We start from the raw sequence: 21,448 nt of genomic DNA on the forward strand, positions 1-21,448 counted from the left end.
ACGGAATCTGCCAGCACCTTGATCTTAGACTTCCCAGCCAGCCTCCAGAACTGTGAGAAACATATGTTTGTTGGTTAAGCCGCCCACTCCACGGTGATGTTACAGCAGCCTGAGCTAAGACACCGGCTCTTGTGAACAGCCAATACGTTGCTGGCCCTTTGGTGATCTCTTTCCAGCTGTTTCATTTAGGCCTTGCTGATCTGCAAGGGAGACTTTTGAGATCAGTATAAAACCCCTACATAAGAATATCCAGGTAGGTTTGTTAAATGAGCAGGTTCCTGGTCTCCATTCCAGGAATACAGAATTACAATGGGGGTCGCTGGGGGTGCAGGAATCTGCTTCATACACAGATCCCCCTAGGATTCTCAGGCATCCAGAGCTTGAGAACCTCTAAAGTGAAAAAGTCACATTAAAAAAAAAAAATTCCCCTTCTGTACTGCCTCCTCTCACCCTTTCTGGGGTGGCTAAAATGAAAGAGGATTTGATATTTCCTCCAGGAACCCCTCTCGGGATCCTCAAGCAGTGGGAACCCCCTTATCTGCATTCCAGAGTAATGTGAGCACAACTCCTTTACAGCCACTGTTTTACTGGCGTGATTTGTTAACCTCCTCTGGGGAAAGCATCATTTCCTGGTCATCTTTTTTAGCCCCACCCCTAACCCAACACCCAGCATTTAGTAGGGCTTTGGTGTTTCGATCTGCGTATCTTTGGAGAACTCTTAAGGGTCACATGCCTTCAGAAAGTAGTGATATCTAGGCTGCTTGTTCATTTGTCTCCCTGCCTCATGACACAGATGAATTGCTGCTTTAACCCAGTGACCACCTCCTTCTCACTTGGCCAGAGGGTTTGCTGGAAAAGGGCCTACAAGTACAGGAGTGTGCTTCTACGAGTCCAAAGGCAATCTCCGGTGACCAGAGTAGCTGGTGACAAGATTTCAGGTGATAGGCTGAACAAAAGGCGAGACTGGACAAATAATTTGTCGCCTAGGCTCTGTGCCCTTCCGGAAGACATCATCTTCTTTCTCACAGAAAAGCCTTTCTTTCCTCGAGGCTTTAAACCATGCGAATACACTGAACTCCAGCACTCTGAGACCTATTTTGGGCAATTCATAAACACAATAGGCTTAGATGGTTTATGGAAATTTGCTCAGAGAAAACGTCCAGGGCAGAGCCTAAAGCGGACTGCGAGTGTATTAATAGCTAACACTCAAACAGGCTGATGGCACCTTGAGAAAAACTAAGAGGAAACCCTTATTTGAGCCCATTTGTCCCAGCAAGGACAGCACACACGATGCCACTGTCTTCCTCATGAGCCAAGAGGTGCTTTTTGCCTGTTCCCCCTGCAGGGGCAGCTTGCATTCTAAATAACGATGACAACTAGGAATGTGTAATCACCAGGTTTGAGTGCTTATCAGAACTTTGGTTTGTAAAAAGGATCAGAAAAGTTTAAGAATGGAGGTGTGACTGAGCACATAACCAACTTGGAACAGGACTTCGGATCTTGATAAGCATAGTGTCTGCCCATGAAGTATTCAAGGATGAAGCCTCTTTCTTAACAGCCATTTACAACCGCGCGCATCTAAAGGACATGAAGGAATGTTCATTATTGTGACCTTAATACCTATGATCGCTCAGAGAATTTTGTAAAAAGCCCCAAACTCTGACATTTGGATCTTAAAAGCGAGCTTACAAGGTAAGTAACTAGAGTGCTATAATTTTTACTTCCAATCACAATGCACTTAGGCACATTTATTTCCATGAGAGGCTCCTTAAATAGGACGGATCTATTTTCCAAAGAACACACAGCTGGTGAATTCTGAGAAAGATAGGATGAATGCTTGTTGATTCTTGATTCATGATCTACACTTAAATTTTGTACATTTGGTATACTGTTGGATGGCAGGAAACCAGAGACAAATCTAATAAACTGGCCCTAAAGTTAATGTTCTTATTGATATAGAAAATACTTCTACTCCATCTGATTTTGTTGCCAATTAATAAATGGTAGCCCACTGCAACCAGGTTTCTAAGCTAACTAACCTTTTACATGAAGATTCTGAGCTTCCTAAGTGATGATTTACTTACTGTTCTATTGGTGTTCCCAGCGTCAAAAGAAACATGAATTATATTATGTGTTGAGGTCAAGTCCAGTGAGGTCAATTCGTATCCCTGTTTTCCCCATTTTTTCCACTGCATAAAAAACGTTAGAAGGAAAGCAAACTGAGCGGTTAGGAATTAAGCAACCACATTTTAATCAATAAATATGAACATCTGTGTGTTAACCAGTTATTAGGCAGAATAAAATAGTAACTTATCAAGAATTCAAAAAGTAACCTTGTAACAAAGTGCGAGAATCTTTGCCATAAACGTTGCCCACATAATAGAATTAGAGGTAACAAGAAATTTACTCAGAATGAGGCTTGGAATAATCTAACCAAGTTCCAGGTATATGCTAAAGCTAAAAAAAGATTATTTTGCACAGAGTGGGCAATACGTAGATTATCTGACAACGCAATGAATAAATGATTGAATGGAGGAATTGCTGACATCAGGTAATATATGACTTCTATTCACATTATGGGCCATTCTGATATCCATTTCTTGTTCCTGCCCTGCCTCACTAGGCTTTGCGTGCTCTGTACTGCATGAAATCACATTTCCAAGGGCCCTTGCCAGCTGGCTTCCAGGTAATGCTGGTAGGGGTAGGGTGCCAGGGGGAGACTCAGGGCAGGAGAGATGAAGCTGGGGTATTTTTCCACTCTGACTCGGGCTGGTATTGCCCCATCTCAGGCAGGGGCTTTGTCTGTGCCATGCTCCAACCCCCACTATCCCTGGTTGATCCAGCTCTCACCAGGCAGCTTCCCACCATGCCCATGTGGCCAGTTCCTGTGGGCTACCCCAGCTTCTGGATTAAGGGAACCACACCTTTTCATAGCCCTCGGTTGGTACCAGATTCCTTTTATTTGGCTTCTTTTTGATTATCTTTGTAAGTCAATCTCCTCTATTAAAACCCCTCTATTGAAACACCTAGTATGGCTTCTGTTTTCTGTCTGATACGTATTAGATTCATTGATTTTTTTTCCCTCTCCTTTAACTTCTCTGGGAATTTTTGCGTGAGAATCTGCCCTAAGCCAATGAAAAATCACTCAAATCACACTCAATACCCACTTTTCCTGCAATACAGGTGAACACACACTGCTTTTTCTCAAGCACTGGAACGCTCTTTGCCAGGTGCAAATAGGAACTCCTGTCTGCCGTGTCACCACTGATCATGGTGGGCACAGCCGAGAGTCATCTGCAGAGGTCGTTTTTGTTGTATGTACTAAATGAGACAACAAGGAGAAAAGTACAAACACAAAATTAGTCTTAAGAAGAAATTACGAAGTCATCAATGGATAACATTGTAAAAAAAAAACACAAAAAAAAACCTCTCCCAAAACATAGGTACATAAGACAGCACCAGAAAAGTTTCTTTCCTGTTGAATCAACAAGTGTTCCTGAAATTAAAATCCTTTGGAATTTCTTGGTATTTCAAGAGCATTAAAAAAAAAAAAAAAAAAAGACTCATGAACAAATGATCCGTAGCTTTTCGGCTAGAATGCATCCCTGGGATGGTTATTTTCAGAAGTAGAGTTCCTTGGTGAGCATAGAGACCACACATGGATCTGCTTCTTCTCGTGGAAGTAGGGTCATCAGACTGGGACTCAAAGTGCCCTGGCCACCCTGTTGTTCACCCTGGTGAGGATATGCAGGATCTCCAGGCTCTTGCCATGCTCGTTCAGGATGGAGCACAGGGCCTGCACAAACCAGGACCCGCTGCCCGGGTTCCTCCATGAGTAATAGCCTTCAACAAGACAGAAAGGAGATGATCAGATCGGCTGGCCTGGCCGCACCACCAAGAATGAGTCTTGGTGTACGGGGCCTCCACACCTGCTTTTCTGAAATTATCTTACTCTTCTCTGCGTGCAAGTCCCCGGTGAGAATTATGCTCGTGTGCTCAGAGAGCACACATCGTAGGTTTAGAAGGCTGTGTAAAGATGCTCAACGCAAGGCCTGGTGTTCCTGCGTGGATGCGTATCAAATACCCAAGTGCTCAAAGGAAATGCCGGAGATGCACTTTGTTAACTCTGGAACTCCTCGCTGTCCTCTGGGGGCAGAGCTACTTTCCAATCCAAGCCTCACAAGACAGGAATTTGCAGGAGATTTCAGAGAATTTTGAGATGTGTTCCTGCTGTTGGGGGACCCAGAACTGGAGCCAAGCTCCTCATGGAGAAATCTGAAAGTAAGAGGTGGCTGAATGACCAACTGCCTTAGGGTAGAGCCAGAGAGCCTGCAGCTCTGGGAAGGCCACCATCACAAGGGCAAGGGGTGTGCTTCTCATGGACCAAATATGGTCTGTGGCTGAGAGAGTCTGGCTCTCAGTCTTCCCTGGGTCCTGTCCAACACGATTTTTTGGAGGGACAAGGAGAGACCTCAGCAGGAAGAGGCTGGACAAGTGCCCTGGAGGATGCCCAGAAGAGGAGGAAGGAATCACGACGCACAGCGAGGAACGGAGACACAAATCCAAAGCCAAGGAGGTGTAGGGTCCAGGAAACCCAGCAGTTCAGGAAAGTGCCCAAGGAGAAAGCACCCAGCCTTTAGCATTTCACCGGTTCAGAGCGCAAGAAGCAGGTGACTATGGGACCCGGAGTTACCTTACCTCACTCCCTCCCATCTTTGGCTCTGGGAGAACCTAAAAAGCATCTGGCAATGGGGGAGGAGGTGAGTAAGGGGAAGGATCAAGGCCCTTTAGCACCTTAGACTCTAGCGGGGCTGATCTGGGATCAGAAGAAATGGAAAGCCAAATTAGGTTCAGGGTTTTAATTGTTATTTTGGTCTGGACGTTCTGGTTACAGTGCTGTGACTGCCTGTGACTTGAAAAGTGACAATACTGTCTAATATCTTAACATGAGCTGTAAAGCCGTGGACCTGCTGATGCCTCCATACAGGGGCAAGGGAATCTTCCCCTCACTTACCCCCATTCCCTCCGGTTTAAAAGGACAGCATGCAACAAAATAAAGTCGCCCTTGGCTTCCATGATGAGCTGTGATTTGTGCCCCTAGTCCTAAGCGGTCTCACCAGTTGAATGAGACCATTATAATTTATGGCAATCGCTTATTGAATAAATGTACAATAAGCAGAAATAACCTTTTTCTGTGACATGATCGAGGCACTTAGAATTCTTCCTGCGGCGCACTGGTAACCACCAGTGCAAGGATTTAAGCCCAATGGTGTTAGTGGTACCAGAACACAATTCACTTTCAGGGGGGCTCACGGAACGCATCTCGTTCAATACAATGAACTAGTGAGGCTGGTCATGGACAGTCACCTCCATTTCAGTACTGCCCCTGCACTCATGTCCTTTAACCCCTGACCTACATGGTCTTCCAGGGAGCCAGTCTCACCCTGTGACTCTCCTACCTGAAATAGTTCCATTGCACTTCATTATCAGGGTGAAGTTCAGGCCGCTTAGGATAGCACACAGGACTCCCCACGGTGGGACCCCCGTTTACCTATCCAGGTTTAATCCGTGCTGTGCCTTGTCACATCCTGTGCTATAGACGGTGTCCCCCAAAACTCAAATGTTGAACCCAGCCCCTAATGGGACTAGATGTGGAGACAGGGCCTTTCTGAAGGTAATTAATGTTAAGTGAGGCCATGAGGGTGGAGCCCCAATCCCAAAGAATTAGTGTCCTGATCAGAAGAGACCCTCTCCCTCCACCATCTCTCTGCCATGTGGGTGGGGACAGAGCTAGAAGTAGACGGTTACCAGCCAAGAAGCAGGCCCTCACTAGAAACCAAAATGGCGGGCACCTGGGTCTTGGATTTCCTAGCCTCAAGAACGGCGAGAGATATACTTCTGCCTTGAGTCTGTGGCATTTTGTTGCAGCAGCCCACAGGCTAACACACCCTGTGGTCCAGCCTTTTGAGTTTTGCCTCTGACCCCTTGGCACTCAGTCTGGCAAGCCACCTTTCCCTTCCCCTGCTGTCTGATTTTTCATGACTCGGTTACGGTGGCGTTTTATGAATGCTTCTCTCACCTGCCTCCCTGGAGTTCACCCTTCTTCCCCTACTTCTGCCAGACCTGCTCAGAAACACCAACAGCTCTACCTTGGGTTTGTTCACCCAGACCGATGACCCCGTGCCACTGCCTCCCTCTCAAGAGCAGGAAGACCAAACTATTTTTTTTTTCATGTGATCCTTAAAACGTGTGAAGCTGTCATTCTCACGAAACCTCATCTGTAGATCCTGCCAGAGCTGTTTTTCCAAACACACCTATTTACTGTAACCAACCAATACCTCTGTAGCAAGCAAGCACTTGACCGAACTACTACCCCACAGGGCATTTCTAAGTGATAGGTTTTACTAAAGCACAGGAAGGAATTCGACTGAAACTAAGGCAGACAAGGAGCTTGGGAAATGGGTAGGCTTGCTCACTCCTGGATTTCTGGTGCCTGTTTCTGGGTCACAATGTCAAGAATCCCGGTCTGAGCTACTGCTATAGTTTTATACCAAAAATCTCTCTGGGATCTTGAGCATATCATTTCAGCTCACCCCAGCTCAATTTTTTTTTAGTCTGTAAAATTAAGACAGGAACACCTTTCCTAACCACCTACCCAATTATTAGGAGGATGATAAGAGGTAAGAGACACTCTGTAAGACATTCTGTAAGGTGTAAGTGCTACAGAAGTGTTTGCTCTTACTATTACCAATAATAGTAGTGATACTTAAATGGGAGGGCTGAGCTTCCTTGGAGAGAATGCAAAACACATCCCCGTGGCAGGCAGAACAATGGCCCCCGGAGACGGTCCACGCCCTAGCCCTGGAACCCATGGACAGGGTACGTGACCTTGGCAGAAGGGACCTCTGCAGATGTGATCACAGTTACGGAAGTAAGGGGGGAGCGCATCCTGGGTTACTCCTAACTCCCAGGAGTCTGAGAAGAGGAGAACCTGCCCCAGCTGTGGTCCGAGAGAGGGACAGGTTCACAGAAGAGTCACAGAGATGTGAGATCGCTGGCTTTGAAGCTGGAGGAAGAGAGCACAAGGCAGGGAACCCAAACATGCTGGAAAAAGCAAGGACACGGATCTCCCCCCTGGAGCCTCCAGAAGGAATGTGGCCCTGCCATCCCATTTCGGAATTCTGACCTCCAGAAGCGGAAGACAATCCACTTGTATATCGGAAGCTACTGCGTTTTAGGGAATTTAGCACTGCAGCAAGAGGAAAGGGATACAGCCCCAGGCCTGCGTGTTGATGGAGTGGCATGGTCTGGATACCTGGGACTGTAGAATAGGCGAAGAGAAAGTCGGCTTCAACGGGGATCTTGTATCGGGGATTGGCATCTGTGTCATTGATAGGCCCCGAGTCAGCCTGGACCCCGTCATCGAGCTCTGTCCCCCGGCAAGCCTAAGTAACAAAGCAGAGATCACTCCATGGAGTCGGGAACAGGCACGCGTGTGCTTTTCACTGCTGCGTCCCGGTGCCGAGGGCTACGCGTGGCGGGTTCGGCAAGAATTTGATCAATAAATAAGTGAACAAAGCCTGTGTCGAATTAGTAAGCCAGAGCCAATGAACATCTTGCAGTGTCTTAAAGAAACCCTCACAATCCGTGGTCTGATGCAAATACAGATGCGAAGCATTAGAGGTAGAAGACCAAAACCCCAGTTTGCAAAACCCCCGACCGAAAACAGCACGTACGTTTGTAAAAGTGATCCGACCCAAGTCACTCTGTAATCCTTTCCCGTTTTCGACAGTATGGGGTTACCTGAAATGAAGAAGAGTTTGGGTTTCTCTAGAAGAGTTTTGCATCTGTCCCCCCCGAAAATGGGCTGTCAAGTCCTTTATCGCTGTCACGCCGTCTGTTCCATAAATTAAATTTCTTCTCCGTGGCTTAGTAAGATGCAGGCGAAACAAGCCGAATTTCTGTGGTCCTCTTCAGAGGCTGCAAGCAAGCCATTGGAAGATTGAAAGGTTAAGACGTAAGTCTGGCGGGACCTCAAAAGGGTCCTCCTTCCCAGCCTGGCAGCGACCGCTGTCAGGACAGGTATTCAGGGGCAGGAGCACCCCTCCAGAGAGAAGGAAGACCAGTGGAGAGAAGCGAGAGGCACGGAGAACTCTAGAATCCTCACTCAGTCTGAAACCAAGATGGCGCTGCCTCCTGAGGATGTGCGCCCCAAGTGTGGGAGGGGGTTCAGGCAGCTGCCGGGAGGCAGCACACTGGGGTGCTGAAGGGCATGGCCCTACTGCTTGTTAGGTCTGTGACACCAGGCAAGTTACTTAACCATTTTGTGCCTTGGTTTCCTTATCTGTAAAATCTGTTTTTAAAAGAAGGTACTTCCTGGGGTGCTTGGGTGGCCTCAGTTGGTTGAGCGTCTGACTTTTTGATTTCGGCGTTAGGTCATGGTCTCACAGTTTGTGAGATCCAGCCTTGGGCTTTGGGTTGACAGGGTGAGCCTGCTTGGGATTCTCTCTACTCTCTCTCTCTCCCTCCCTCTCTCTCCTCTCTCTCTCTCTCTCTGCCCCTCCCCTGCTCATGTGCACATTTGCTTGCTCACTCTCTCTCTCTCTCTCTCAAAAGAAATACAGAAGCTTCAAAAAAAAAAAAAACACTTCTGAAATGTATGGGGATTAGAGAAGAGTTTACGTTTCAACTCCATTCTGGACAGAATGATACAGACTTGTTCCTTCCCTACGAATTAACTCTTTGAAATTGGAACTGTTCTGTAGATCCCAAACCTATCATTTGTTGTCCTATGAGCAGATTTCATCTTTTTAGGGAGAGATCTAAGTTTCCTGAAAGACCCCCGCCTAGCCTGCAGACAGGAATGGAGTAGTCCAGACGAAGGAAAGGCTGCCCAGGCTGAAATCCCTCTGTCCTGCAAAGGCGACCCCCCATCTCCGAGCCCACTGGCGTGCTGCCCGCCCTGGGAACAGGAAGGAGACGGAGGGAGGGGGTAGGCACGCACCTTGTTTCAGCAGATCTTGCATTTTGGCACAAGAGCAGTCATTGTAGACGACCACGTCAAAACCCAGGTTTCTGAAGCACTTGAAAAGAGCCTCAGCATCTTTGTCTGTTCCGTTTCGGACGCCCATGCCTGTGGGAATCAAGCCCACGATGAGCAATCCCGGGCTGAGAACTGCCTGCGAGCATCGCCCTGTCAGGACTAAGTGCAGCATTGCTGGCTCTTGTGTAAATGCTCCCAAGGTCACAATTTAAAGGAGCAACTCGGGGCGCGTGGGTGGCTCAGTCTGTTGGGCGTCCGACTGCGGCTCAGGTCGCGAACTCGCAGTTCACAAGTTTGAGCCCCTCCGTCGGGCTCTGTGCTGACAGCTTGGAGCCTGGAGACTGTTTCAGATTCTATGTCTCCCTCTCTCTCTCTGTCCCTCCCCCGACTTGCACTCTTTCTGTCTTTCAGAAATAAACATTAATTTTTTTTTTTAATGTGGAATTGATATATGAAGCAAACTTAAAGGAGAGGGTTACTCAGCTCACCCACAGAAGGTGAGCCTCATCATGGCAACTCCAGTTGGTGCCAAAAGGCTCCCCTTGACTCTTAGCCCTTTGGTCCCAGTCTTGCATCAGATAATGCACATGGTGGGACCTTCGATTCCAAAGCTTCCGGCGTCCTCACATCCCTTCCCCCCGGACACGTAAATAGCACTGCATGGGGGGCTGTGTGCCATAGCAGATGGGCACTGCCTTTCTCCAATCAAAGTCTGATACAAGTTGAAGACAATGGAACGGAACAGGAGAGGTTAGCCTACGCCCACAACACTTACCTGTCTTTTTGTCGAAGTTCTTGTTGTTTATTATGATGCATTTGCCCACCTTCTCAAAGTTCATGTTATACTGATATGCAGGCACTCGGTCCTGGGTGGTCGTGACTGATCTTCCCGAGCCATTTTTCTTCTTCTTACTGGGGAAATATAAAGGCAGTCAGAGGCTATGGAAGACATTTGGATGGGAATGGCCTCTGGATTCTATTATTAGCAGGGAAGGGGTGCCCAAGAAAGCTGCGGTATCTGTGAAGAAAAGGCCCGAGGGGGGCAGATGGTTTTGTTTAATTGTCATATTTAAAACGAACGGGATCTCCTGCCTTGTTTCGCTACATGCCAGAGAGATGCAAATTAAAACCACAGTGTGATACCGGGACACTCTCACCAGGATGGCTTACCACGTGCTGGTGACCGTGTTTCGCACCTGGCGTTGTCATACATTGCTGTGGGAACGTACTTTGGACTTGCGTGGTGGAAAACTCGTAGAATCTACCAAAACTGAACTTAAAACACATCCTATGACAGAGCAATTCCACTCCTGGGGCTATCGCCCAAAGTAGAGTAAATATGTTTGCAAAAAAGGAAAGATCTACACGTGTGCACAGGGCTACTGTCTAGCAATAGCCCCAAGCAGGAAATTATCCGTATGTCCAATTACAGTGCAGTGAATAAACTGAATATGCATATAATGAAATCCTACAGAACAATGAGAATGAACCAACCGTGACAACAAGAAGCCCCATAAACAAATCTCGCAAATATAATACTGGATGAAAGAACCCACATACAGAAAACGCTAATACCTAATAGTAGAAGCAGTTACGTGAAAAGGTGGACAAAAGGAGCAGCAACTTAAAAAAGCAAGTTGGGGCCCCTGGGTGGCTCAGTCGGTTAAATGCTGACCCTTGATTTTGGCTCAGGCTCACAGTTTGTGAGTTCAAGCCCCACGCTGGGCTCTGCACTGACAGTACAGAGCCTGATTGGGATTCTCTCTCTCTCTCTCTCTTTCTCTCTCTCTTCCCCTCTCCTGCTCATGCTCTCTCCCTCTCTCAAAAATAAATAAATAAACTTTAAAGAAGAAAAAAGAAAAAAAAGAAAGTAGTCCCCTTCCAATCTCCAAACACTGACCATCCAGCTTTCCAGAAGTCTGGCACATGGGCACTGAGGCTGAACATGAAGCATCATTGAGAGAACACAGAAAAAAAGGTCAAATGTGGGTGGAAAGCAGCTGTGCCAGTCATCCACAGGAATATAGGCTCCGCAATAGAAGAGATCTTTTTTTTTTTAATCTGTTCTGAAAAACTGCTGCGTCCCCAGTCCCGGGAACAATGCCTGGCATATAAGTTATTCGTTAATAAATATTTTTTGGAGGGGCACCTGGGTGGCTCAGTCGGTTAAGCGTCTGACTTCGGCTCAGTTCATGATCTCACGGCTTGTGGGTTTGAGCCCCACGTCGGTCTCTGTGCTGACAGCTCAGAGCCTGGAGCCTGCTTCTGATTTTGTGTCTCCTTCTTTCTCTGCCCCTCCCCTGCTCATGCTCTGTCTCTCTCACTCTCAAAAATAGTAAATGTTAAAAAAAAAATAAAAAATAAATATATTTTTTTAAAAACTACACACCAATATCCCTTATAATTATAGATGCAAAAACTCTCAAAAAATATTAGCAAGTCAAATCTGTAGGATTATTGACCATCCCCGAGTGTGATCGATCCCAGGAATTCAAGGTTAGTTTAATATCCAAAAATCGATGAATGTAATCCATCATATCAATAAAGGACAAAACCATATAATCAACTCCATTGATGCAGAAAAAGGAATTGACAAAATACGGCACCCTATTATGACAAAAATGCTACATAAACTAGGATTACAATAGCACTAATCCAACTGGAAAAGGACATCTATGAAAAACTCCCAGCTAATACCATACTTAATGATGAGAGACTGAACGCTTTCCCCCTAAGGTCAAAAACAGGTCAGATATGTCCATTCAGGCCACTTCTGTTAAATACTGCAGGAGAGGTTCTGGTCAGGGCAATTAGGTTGAAAAGAAGTCTTCTGTGAATGAATGAATCAAGTCCTATCCCCTCATTTTACAGATAAGGAAACAGGTCCACAGAGAGGCAGGGGTTGTTCAAGGTCAGCCAGGAAGTGATGAGCACAGTGAGACCAACACGTTGGCCTCAGGTGACGGTCAGCATCCCACGTTGGTGTTTCAGAGTCCCACGCCCTGGCCTATCTGTTAGAAGACTCATCCACCACTGTCGCAAAACTGTCATCAAAAGTTGTTAGGAGTAAAGTGAAAATAAAAACTCAGCTTGGTACCTGACAAATGCAGGCCCAAGGGTATTTCCCCCCCGCCCCCAGGCTTCACTGAATCTCACTGTTGTAGTTTCTCAGAGTCTCTGGAAGGACATGGCCTTTGCCGTCGCCCCTCTTACCTGGGTCCAGATTACAGAGTAGCTCTCTATGTCGAATCTCCAGACAGCTGATTGCTGTTTTTCAACCGCTACACCACTTTATCCTCCACTTTTAATAAGGCCAACTTTCTTCCGTGATATCGTCTGATTTTTCAGAGAATAACGTCCTCGATCTGTTCTACCATCTCTAGATTCTTCCTCCCTACTTTTTCTGTCTAGTCTAGAGGGGTGATGTCAGTTCTTCTCCACATTTCTTTCCCCAGGGAGGCAGCCCAAACCAGCACTGGACTGAGACTCAGAATCTGCCCAAGGGAACCCTTCACAGAGCACCGAGCCCCCTTCCTGGCAAACAGCCTTCGGTGACCTTCACAGAATGAGATGGCCGACTTGATGGGCAGCAAATACTCTTGTGGAGTCTTCTTCCCCTCCCGGGCCTCCATAAAAGCTCAGAGGAGACGAATACCAGCAAAGTGAGCTTCTGTGGTGTTCAAGGGCATGCCATGTATGGGAGCGTAGGACTTATTTCTGAATTCCCTGTCAATGACCCACACTGACAGTGTCCTCTGTGCATGAGGCAGATTATCTGCACATAGTCCTTCATATGCACACAAAGTCTTTGGTCTTCAATTGATGCCTCTGAAGTTGGGGGAGGTGGCTTCATTATGGCCATTCCATAGGTACTGATAACAACTAACATTTGTCAGGGCTTACTATGGGCCAGGACCTTGTTAAAATTCTCCCTGCATTTTCTCATTTCCTCCTGACAGGTCTTTAGCTAATTTAAGGCCACTCAAAGACCCGAAATAAGACCAGCATAAAGTCTAGCAGGCTGGAGGATCTCTAAGAGATAAGACTCTACTTCAATATCTGCTATATGAGTCATCCTAAAACAAACTGTACAAGAACATCCAAGTAATAAATGTGCTGTGTTTTTGTTTTTTTTTAAAGCTGTCATTAGCCCATCCCCAATGATGAGCAAAACAAAAGATGCCAGTGAGCATCTTTTATAAGAAAAACAGGCTTGGTTGTAAGTTACATGAAAAAAAAAAAAAAAAAAGGACTCCGCTTTTATCAGAATAGGATTTGGAAAATAAATTTTTAAAAAAAGGAACACAAAAGGGGAATAATGATAGATACACTTTAAAGAAATTTCCATGGTTATGAAAAGTACCTTAAAATTGAATATGAGATGTGATTCTTATCCCTGGTAAATATTTCAAAAGGGAGGGGATTCCCTTACCTCACCGGCCCCTAACTTGAACTCTCAGAGTATCTGCTTCCTCTTTGTGGATTTGAGTCCGTTGTTTATTTTTCCTTCTAACCCCAAATAGCTTTTTGTTAAACCCAGGTCTTTCCAGATCCCAAACGTGTATTAGAGAGCAATCAATTCTACTCCATTGACTTCATCTTCTTAAGAGGCACGGGCCTTGGGAAAATTCCATCTGCAGCTTAACTTGTGGGGAAGCAACCCCTGTGACCGGGTTAAAGCATGTAACTGGACAGACAAAAGGACGAAAGGGTTGTCAAGATGGACAGAGCACCAGGACAAAAAAAAAAAAAAAAAAAAAATGTGGCCCGAAGCCCACGGCAGAATAGATACATTCTGCTAGAATCAGAGTCCAAGAGATCAGAGTCCCTCACTGACTAGCCTCGAGGCTTCCCAGCACCCTCTCCTGGGGATTAGCGCCCTTTCTGTCCCATTCTCCCTTCAAAGACTCCAGGGAGAGCAAGGCCTTCACTTCCATTTTTCCCATTCTGCCTGCAAGGCTGCTGCAGAGATATTAAGTACAGCCTCACATTTGGGAAGAGAAATGACTTCTGAGAGGCGACTCTTTTAGGATAGCCCCTAGCTGCTGCATGTTTACCCACACAGGACAGTTATTTCACTGCGGCACTTCTCTTGTGCGTGACCCCTAAGGCTATTTGGAGACACTCGTGGCCTGGCGGGTTTTCTTCCCTTTCCCCCACCCCCGCCGCGGCTCTTATTTCCAACTGTGGACCTTCACAGCGTGCCTCGGTGAAAAGACCTGGCTGGAAGACACAAATGTGTCCGGTCGGCCCCTCCCATAATGACCTGCAGACAGGTACAAAGATCCAGTTCAGTCTCTACTTCCTGGACGAACCGCGAAGGGCAGGGTGTTTAATCAAAATAACACGGTACCGCAGGGAAGAATGAGGAAGTTCTCTGTGTCCCTACGTGGGATCATTTCCAAGGCGGAGGTTAAGTATGAAAGAAAACAGAGGGACAAAACGACGGCAATGGTACACCACCCTTTGGGGGAAGACGAGGGGAAAATCTACGTTTACATGCGATTGTACCTGCATAAAGACTCTTGAAGGGTGACATAATGGGTAAACTCATTAATTCCAGGGCTGGGCTGCCTGGCTCTGAAACCCGGCTCTACTACAGAGCCGAGAGATCAGCAAGTTGCTTAACCCCTCTGTGATTCCTCGTTTGTAAAAAGAACAAAATTACCACATCTGCCTCCCAGCTTATAAACAAGCTGATATTCAAAAAGCGCTCAGAACAGCTTATGGCCTGCAGAAAATAGTACCTAAATGTTATTATTACTAATGGTAGTTGTATATCACGAAGAGTGGTTACCTGTGGAATAGGGGCCCTGGGGCAAGGGCAGCATGAAGGAGGAAGGATTTGACTGTATATCTTTTTTAGTACATGTGACTGAATTAATTATTCAAAAGGTTACAATAAAAATGATTTAGTAGCGGGGCGCCTGGGTGGCGCAGTCGGTTAAGCGTCCGACTTCAGCCAGGTCACGATCTCGCGGTCCGGGAGTTCGAGCCCCGCGTCGGGCTCTGGGCTGATGGCTCAGAGCCTGGAGCCTGCTTCGGATTCTGTGTCTCCTTCTCTCTCTGCCCCTCCCCCAACTTGTGCTCTGTCTCTCTCTGTCTCTCGAAAATAAAGAAATGTAAAAAAAAAAAAAAATTAAAAAAAAAATGATTCAGTAGTTAAAAATCACCTGCTGCAAACAGATTCCGTTACTTGGCTTATGTTGAAGATTACTGGATTCAGACTTTTTTTGTGCTACTTGTTAAAGAGACACCGTGTTTCTGTTTTTCACTGTGATCTTACACGTGATTTTCTTCCTTAGCCTTTTGAGCTTTTTCCTCCTCTCCGTGTCAATAACCGTGCTGGTAATAAACACAGTTCTAAGAAGGACCATTCTGGAACGCTCACTGCCTTGTATACGTTACCTCATGTGCTCTTGACGACCACTCTGTCAGGTGCTGGCCCCATGACATTAGCTTGCCTGAGAACACAAAGCCACACAGGGGTAGAGAGCCCAGATTCACTCACAGGTCCAACACGAAGTTTCCTATTCCCACATTTCTTGTCTCTATTAACATCCAGATTCCCGGGGCCTCAAGCTTAGACCTAGAGGATCAGAGCCGGACCTGGGTGTCTTCATGGAGCCGGTCGCCTCTGACATGTGAGGGCCTCAGCACTAGCCTGTCTGCCTGCTGCCTGGGCTCCCCGGACCCTCAGCTCTCACTGCGGTCCCCAGGGCCAGCTCACCCTCCGCTCTCAGACACCACTCTCCACGTGGGCACGGCCTTTGGGACCCTCGGTTCTTGGCCAGAAACTCGGACCAGATACACCTCGGGAAGCACGGCCTGGGGAAGGTGCCAATCGGCAGCAGCGAGACCGTATTTAGGGTCCAGCTTTCCGTGAAAACTGCGAGGTCTCCTAGGGGTGACAGTCAAGTGAAATGTTACACCGCTGTTACTTGGACAACGCAACTGAGACGCTTCCAGGAAATGCCACTGTGTGTGCAACGCCACCTTTGCTCTTCCTCGTTGGCACGGTGTTCGGCGGGTCCCCTGCGTGGCCTTGGTGGCACAGTAACTCAGAGTCAGGGGAGGGAAGCTTTGCCATCCCGGTGCCAATAGCTCTTAAAGAGTTACTGTCTGTTTGGAAATCAATTGCTAGAGCCAGGCAGACCGTCAGATAAACAACTGCTATCAGACAGAAGCAGGCGATTCAAGGGCTCCAAAGAGACTGTGCTAATTAATTAGCCACCGCAGAGAGATGGTAACGGTCCACAGCTCAGCGGGGCCAGGTTCTCCCAGGGGTGGGGAACGAGAAGGCTGCTAAGAAGCTTTCAAAGACCCAGATTAGAAACTTCTTTTTTCTTTTTCTTTCTTTCTTTCTTTCTTTCTTTCTTTCTTTCTTTCTTTCTTTCTTTCTTTCTTTCACATTTATCAGATTGGAAACTTCTTCAGCTGGTGATCCTCCCCCAGAGATAAGATCTTCTGAAAGTGGATATTCTTGTTTTCCTGGGTTGATAGGACTTTTCTGCAGAAGAGCCTAGAGCACGGAATTGCTGTGGCACAGAGACCCCAGGACCAGATCATTGGAAAACCAGTCTTTGTCCTGAATCTGACAAACCGCGCCAACGGGGGAGGAGGAACCACTCCAGACATTCCCTAAGTCACCAGGAACAAGCATCACTAATATCACTGAATAGTGTTTTATGCTTTACAAAGCCTGTTCAACATCATTATCCCATTTATTCTGCAAAGTATAGATGAGAGGCAGGGAAAGACACAGTAAATAAAAACTGGCCACAGTATTTAAGTCAGATTCTACCACTTTCCAAACTACCTGCGCCCCCGCCCTCCCCACCGCACCCCTTCTCCTCTGCCTTCGCTAATTCTCTGCTGATAAACCTAGCTTTTATCCTGACCTTTTTCACTTTCTGAAGACTTTGGCCAAGATTACTATGCTGAGAAGAAACACAGGATTCTTGCTCACAAGTGCAAGGCTCATGACAAACCAGAACAGTGAATTAAAAGTTCTAAATCCTCTTAAAAGCTCCTGGGTTTCACAATTGGCCACAGATTAAAAAAATAAATAAATCTGGCCATGAAATCACTGCTCTTAGGGCCAAACAAGATTGCAGTAACTACCATAACCTGGCAGAACTTAGCAACTGTTCAAAAGTGTGCACTAAAATGCAACGGGCAGTCAATCGAATACCAATGCTTCCTAACCGTCTTTTATTTTTTCTTGGTATTGCATTTCCTCACCAGTATGAGCAAGTACCATTATCTTCTCTTCCCAGACACATTCCGAGAGGCTCAAATCTCTGCTAAGAACACAGACAATGCCAGCATTGATTATCAGGAAGAAACTAGATTATCCTAACTTCTTCGGTTAGGGACCTGTTTTTTGGAACCTCAAATTCTGCAGTGCGAGGGCAACTCAGTCATTTCAACAAAGTCAAGAGGCACAAAATCACAAACAAGCCCTGATGGTTATTTATACAAAAAAGACATCCTTGAAGAGCCTACAGCAACCTGTACCAGAAACCACTGTAGGACAAAAATACTCTGCCTACTTTGCGAAGAAGTAAAAAAAACCTCAGTAAGGGCACAATGAACTTTTACAATCCACTCTGGGCGTGAGTATAATTTTCCCCATCACCGGAGTGGATAAATACAGGTTTTATCCTCGTCCAGATCCCCTAGGCTGCTCGAGATGTGAATTATACCTTTCTATATTTGGAAGGGAATAGAAGCACGCAAACCTGCTACTGTTTATTTTCTAAAGCGTCTCCATGAATAGGATCCCCAGAAGCTCTATCTGTTTGCAGACATTCATCAGCAGGAAAGTAAACACACCACCAGGCACACATTTCCCCAGGGCTGTTCCATTCGGAACTAGGGCTCTGGTTTTCGTAGCTGCTTTGTCTAAATATTTTTGGGATGATTCATTCATGGTTTCAACATTTTAACAGCGGGTATCCCCGACAGTCCTGACATACCAAGGCACAGAGCAAGGCAGAGAGGAAAGGAAAGACTGAAGGCGGTACCTCGTGTCTCCATCCGAAAGGACCCCCCTGTGCATCAGAACTAGGCTTCGCCCGGCAACTCTGGGCAGCGGGTTTCCTTCTTCTCTGTAATAATAAAAACTCAACATGCTCGGGGCTCAGCAGGGGACAGGAGACTGGCACAGCCCGCCTGGCCCTGAAGGCCCGTGACTGAATCAGCAGTGAACCGCACACTGGAGTTTTCCATAGGACCATTCACGCTGGGGCTGGGAAAGTCACACTGGCCTCCCCCTTCTCTGCTGACCGGCAGAAATGCCCAGGCTCCACACGGCTGCATTCTCCCCACCCCGGGACAGCTCCCTAGAGAAAAAGTGACTTTCTAGGAGCATGGGATCTGAAGTGGGGGGGAAACAATACCCCAAACTTCCACAAAGATGCAGCCAGCGGCACCATTTTTAAGAGTGAAAACATGGAAACGGGAATGGCTAAGCAAGAGACTGAGATTCAGTCGAATAAAATACCACACGGCTATTTAAAGTGATGAGCGTGCAGATGTGGGCAACCCAACAAAGTGCCAAGCTACAGGAGGTGGCAAAATTATATGTAAGTAAATGAACAAAAATCGGAGGGGAGTTTGTGGTGAATCAGAGTCCAAGTGCTTGAGGTTATTTTTCGCCTTATAAAAGCACGCAAGGCATTCGTACAAATAATAAAAGACTACAGAGGCAAGCCAAAGACCTTAATTGTCAAATGAGGCATATAAATCGTTTTCAATCGTCTTGAACAAAGTGAATGATCCAGGAGTTACTACCCTTCCCCATCTCACCCCTCCAAATGCAAGGAGGAAAGTGTGAACACGTAAAAACAACACCCTTATTAAGCAAACTGCTCACAATGATGCTTTTCTCAATTTCCTGGTTCAAGGTCGCGGTCAGTGAAAGGTGTGTCACTGACAGAGCAGAGGTATAACACCTGATATCCTGGGCAAACCGAACCCTCGGTCACGCTCAGGTCTGTGAGCAGAGAGAAATCTGGCTCCACACATTCTGTTCTGGAACCCAGATTTGCAAACATACGCTTACTTTGGGGAACAAAGTCCATTTAAAATAGGCTATGGAGGGAAAGATTCCTTCCCCTTCTCACATCACTTGCCTCCTCCCCTGGAAAACAAAGCAGAGAGACCTCTGACAATAAAAATTGATAAAAGAATTTAAAAAAAAATGCAGGAGGGAGATAAAGGACAGAATTCTCTTGAAACAGCCTCAAACTGCTGTCTGTATGATGGCGGGGGGCTCTAGAATTCAGAACAGCTAACAGGACTCAGTTCTCTCTCTCTTTTTTCTTAATGCTTATTTATGTTGAGAAAGAAAGAGAGAGGCAGAGAGAGAGGGAGAGAGAGAATCCCATGCAGGTTCCGTGCTGTCAGTGCAGAACCCGAGGTGGGGCTCGATCTCACAAACCGTGAGATCGTGACCTAAGCAGAAATCAAGAGTCGGATGCTTAACCCGCTGAGCCACCCAGGTGCCCCGGCCCTCATTCTTCCTCATCTGTGGAGCAACAGACAAACCCACTGTTACACATGCGTGCCAGACAGAACACCCTGAGCCCCAGCAAGCTCGGGGTTTGAACAGGCAAGGCCACACTGCACAACTCTTACTTGTGACCGCGTGTTCCCCCGAGAAACAACAGGTCTTAAGTTTCATAGTACTTTTCTGCACCTAGGCTTAATTCTGCACAAATGGTGTTTTAACATTTTTATTACTATGAAAACCTGATCATTTACTTCCCTTCTTCACTTTTTTCTTTTAACCATACAGCTAGCTCATGATTTCCCTTCTAGAAGAGCAATAACCTAGAATAACTGGAGCTATTCTGCATGTGGGGGAAGCTTCAAAGTCTCTGGATCCCGTCACCATGCTTTAGAGGTGTGGTTCTCTGCTCCTGAAACGGGCACTTGACCCTCTATCAGAACGCCCATCGCTAGCCCTGCTGGAACTCTGGCCAAGCCCTCAGCTGAAGCAGGGCAGAAAGGGAGCAATTTCCACGAAGAATTAAATTTGCTGACCCACTTGGGTAGAAGAAAAAACCCGCTCTGCTGGTGGATTAACGTGGCTGACCAGCTCAACGCCAATGCAGTTGTGACTGGCACTTGATGTATGGGGTGAATCGCTGGACCCCAAGTTAGACCCAGGTCTTGGTGCTGGTCTTGCTGGGTGACTATGGGTAAAGTACTTTACCTCTCTGATCTTCACCGTCCTTGACTGTTATGGGAGGGAGCTGGATAAATCACATTTTTTTTTTTTTTTCAACGTTTATTTATTTTTGGGACAGAGAGAGACAGAGCATGAACGGGGGAGGGGCAGAGAGAGAGGGAGACACAGAATCGGAAACAGGCTCCAGGCTCTGAGCCATCAGCCCAGAGCCTGACGCGGGGCTCGAACTCACGGACCGCGAGATCGTGACCTGGCTGAAGTCGGACGCTTAACCGACTGCGCCACCCAGGCGCCCCGATAAATCACATTTTTAAGGCGTCTTCCAGTTTTAACGTTACGGTTCTATGATTTCTTCCCTGTCAGGAATCATGTACAGTTTCTTCCTCATCAGGCAGTTCAGTAAGCTGACAGTTACTGTATTCAATTCTCATAAGCAATCCAGTGGACAGGTATTCATATACCTATTATGCAGAGGCAGAAACTGAGGTTCAAAGAGGTCAAAGGACTTGCTGGTACCTCAACTAGTGATTGGGAGGCAAGGCCAGAACCAGAACCTGGGATGTCCACCTCCACGCCTCCATTGTTGCCATTCTAAAGTCATCACTGCTTCAAGATTTATTACAGCATTAAATCGTTAGTACGGTCTACGTACAAATTTCGGAGACAGGCATCCAGTATTCTGTAGTATGAATTCGAAGACTTCCTGTATTGAAAAGTAAACTCCCTGGGTATATTTTACCATTCTCTTTCTTTTAGGGGGCCCAGACCTGGCCTCTCTTAATCAGTGGGTGTGATCGAATGGCTTTTGCTTAACATATTCTTTGGAATGAGTTAAGGTCTGCTATCTTTGTTCTGTTCTTTAATTCCAAAGCATTGCTTCTTCTGAAACACCCTCCCCTCCAAATGAAAAGACAGGCCACCAGGATCTTTCTTATAATTATGCAAATAACACACATTTTTTACAGGGATCTGTTTACATATAACACTTAACTGGTGGAGAAACCCAAGTTGCAATGCAGGAAAAAGAATTATAACCCTGTGGCATCCATTAAATACACTCGAAGAGCACACAAGGCAGAGCACGAAGATGATATGGAAGACAAAGTCCATGGGATCTGAACCAGCGTCTCAAAAACAGGGGATTTATCAAGTTTCAAAAATGAGGCTTTTCTCCTGCCCCCTTCACCTGGTAAATGGAAAGATAA

At 46.5% G+C, this 21,448-nt stretch overlaps 1 protein-coding gene across 1 annotated transcript in view; it reads right to left on the bottom strand.

Moving 5' to 3' along the window:
• Positions 1–2,227: 2,227 nt before the first annotated feature.
• CASP7 (caspase 7) overlaps positions 2,228–21,448 on the bottom strand; it is a 31,411-nt gene continuing 12,190 nt past the window's right edge. The window contains 10 exon segments of the mRNA XM_030334551.1: positions 2,228–3,664; positions 3,667–3,684; positions 3,687–3,711; positions 3,713–3,843; positions 7,316–7,446; positions 7,806–7,855; positions 7,857–7,918; positions 7,921–7,980; positions 9,005–9,133; positions 9,819–9,955. Coding sequence (XP_030190411.1) covers positions 3,621–3,664; positions 3,667–3,684; positions 3,687–3,711; positions 3,713–3,843; positions 7,316–7,446; positions 7,806–7,855; positions 7,857–7,918; positions 7,921–7,980; positions 9,005–9,133; positions 9,819–9,955 — 787 coding nt within the window. The 3' untranslated portion in view covers positions 2,228–3,620.

The sequence above is a fragment of the Lynx canadensis genome, chromosome D2 (assembly GCF_007474595.2).
Source record: "Lynx canadensis isolate LIC74 chromosome D2, mLynCan4.pri.v2, whole genome shotgun sequence".
NCBI lineage: Eukaryota > Metazoa > Chordata > Mammalia > Carnivora > Felidae > Lynx > Lynx canadensis.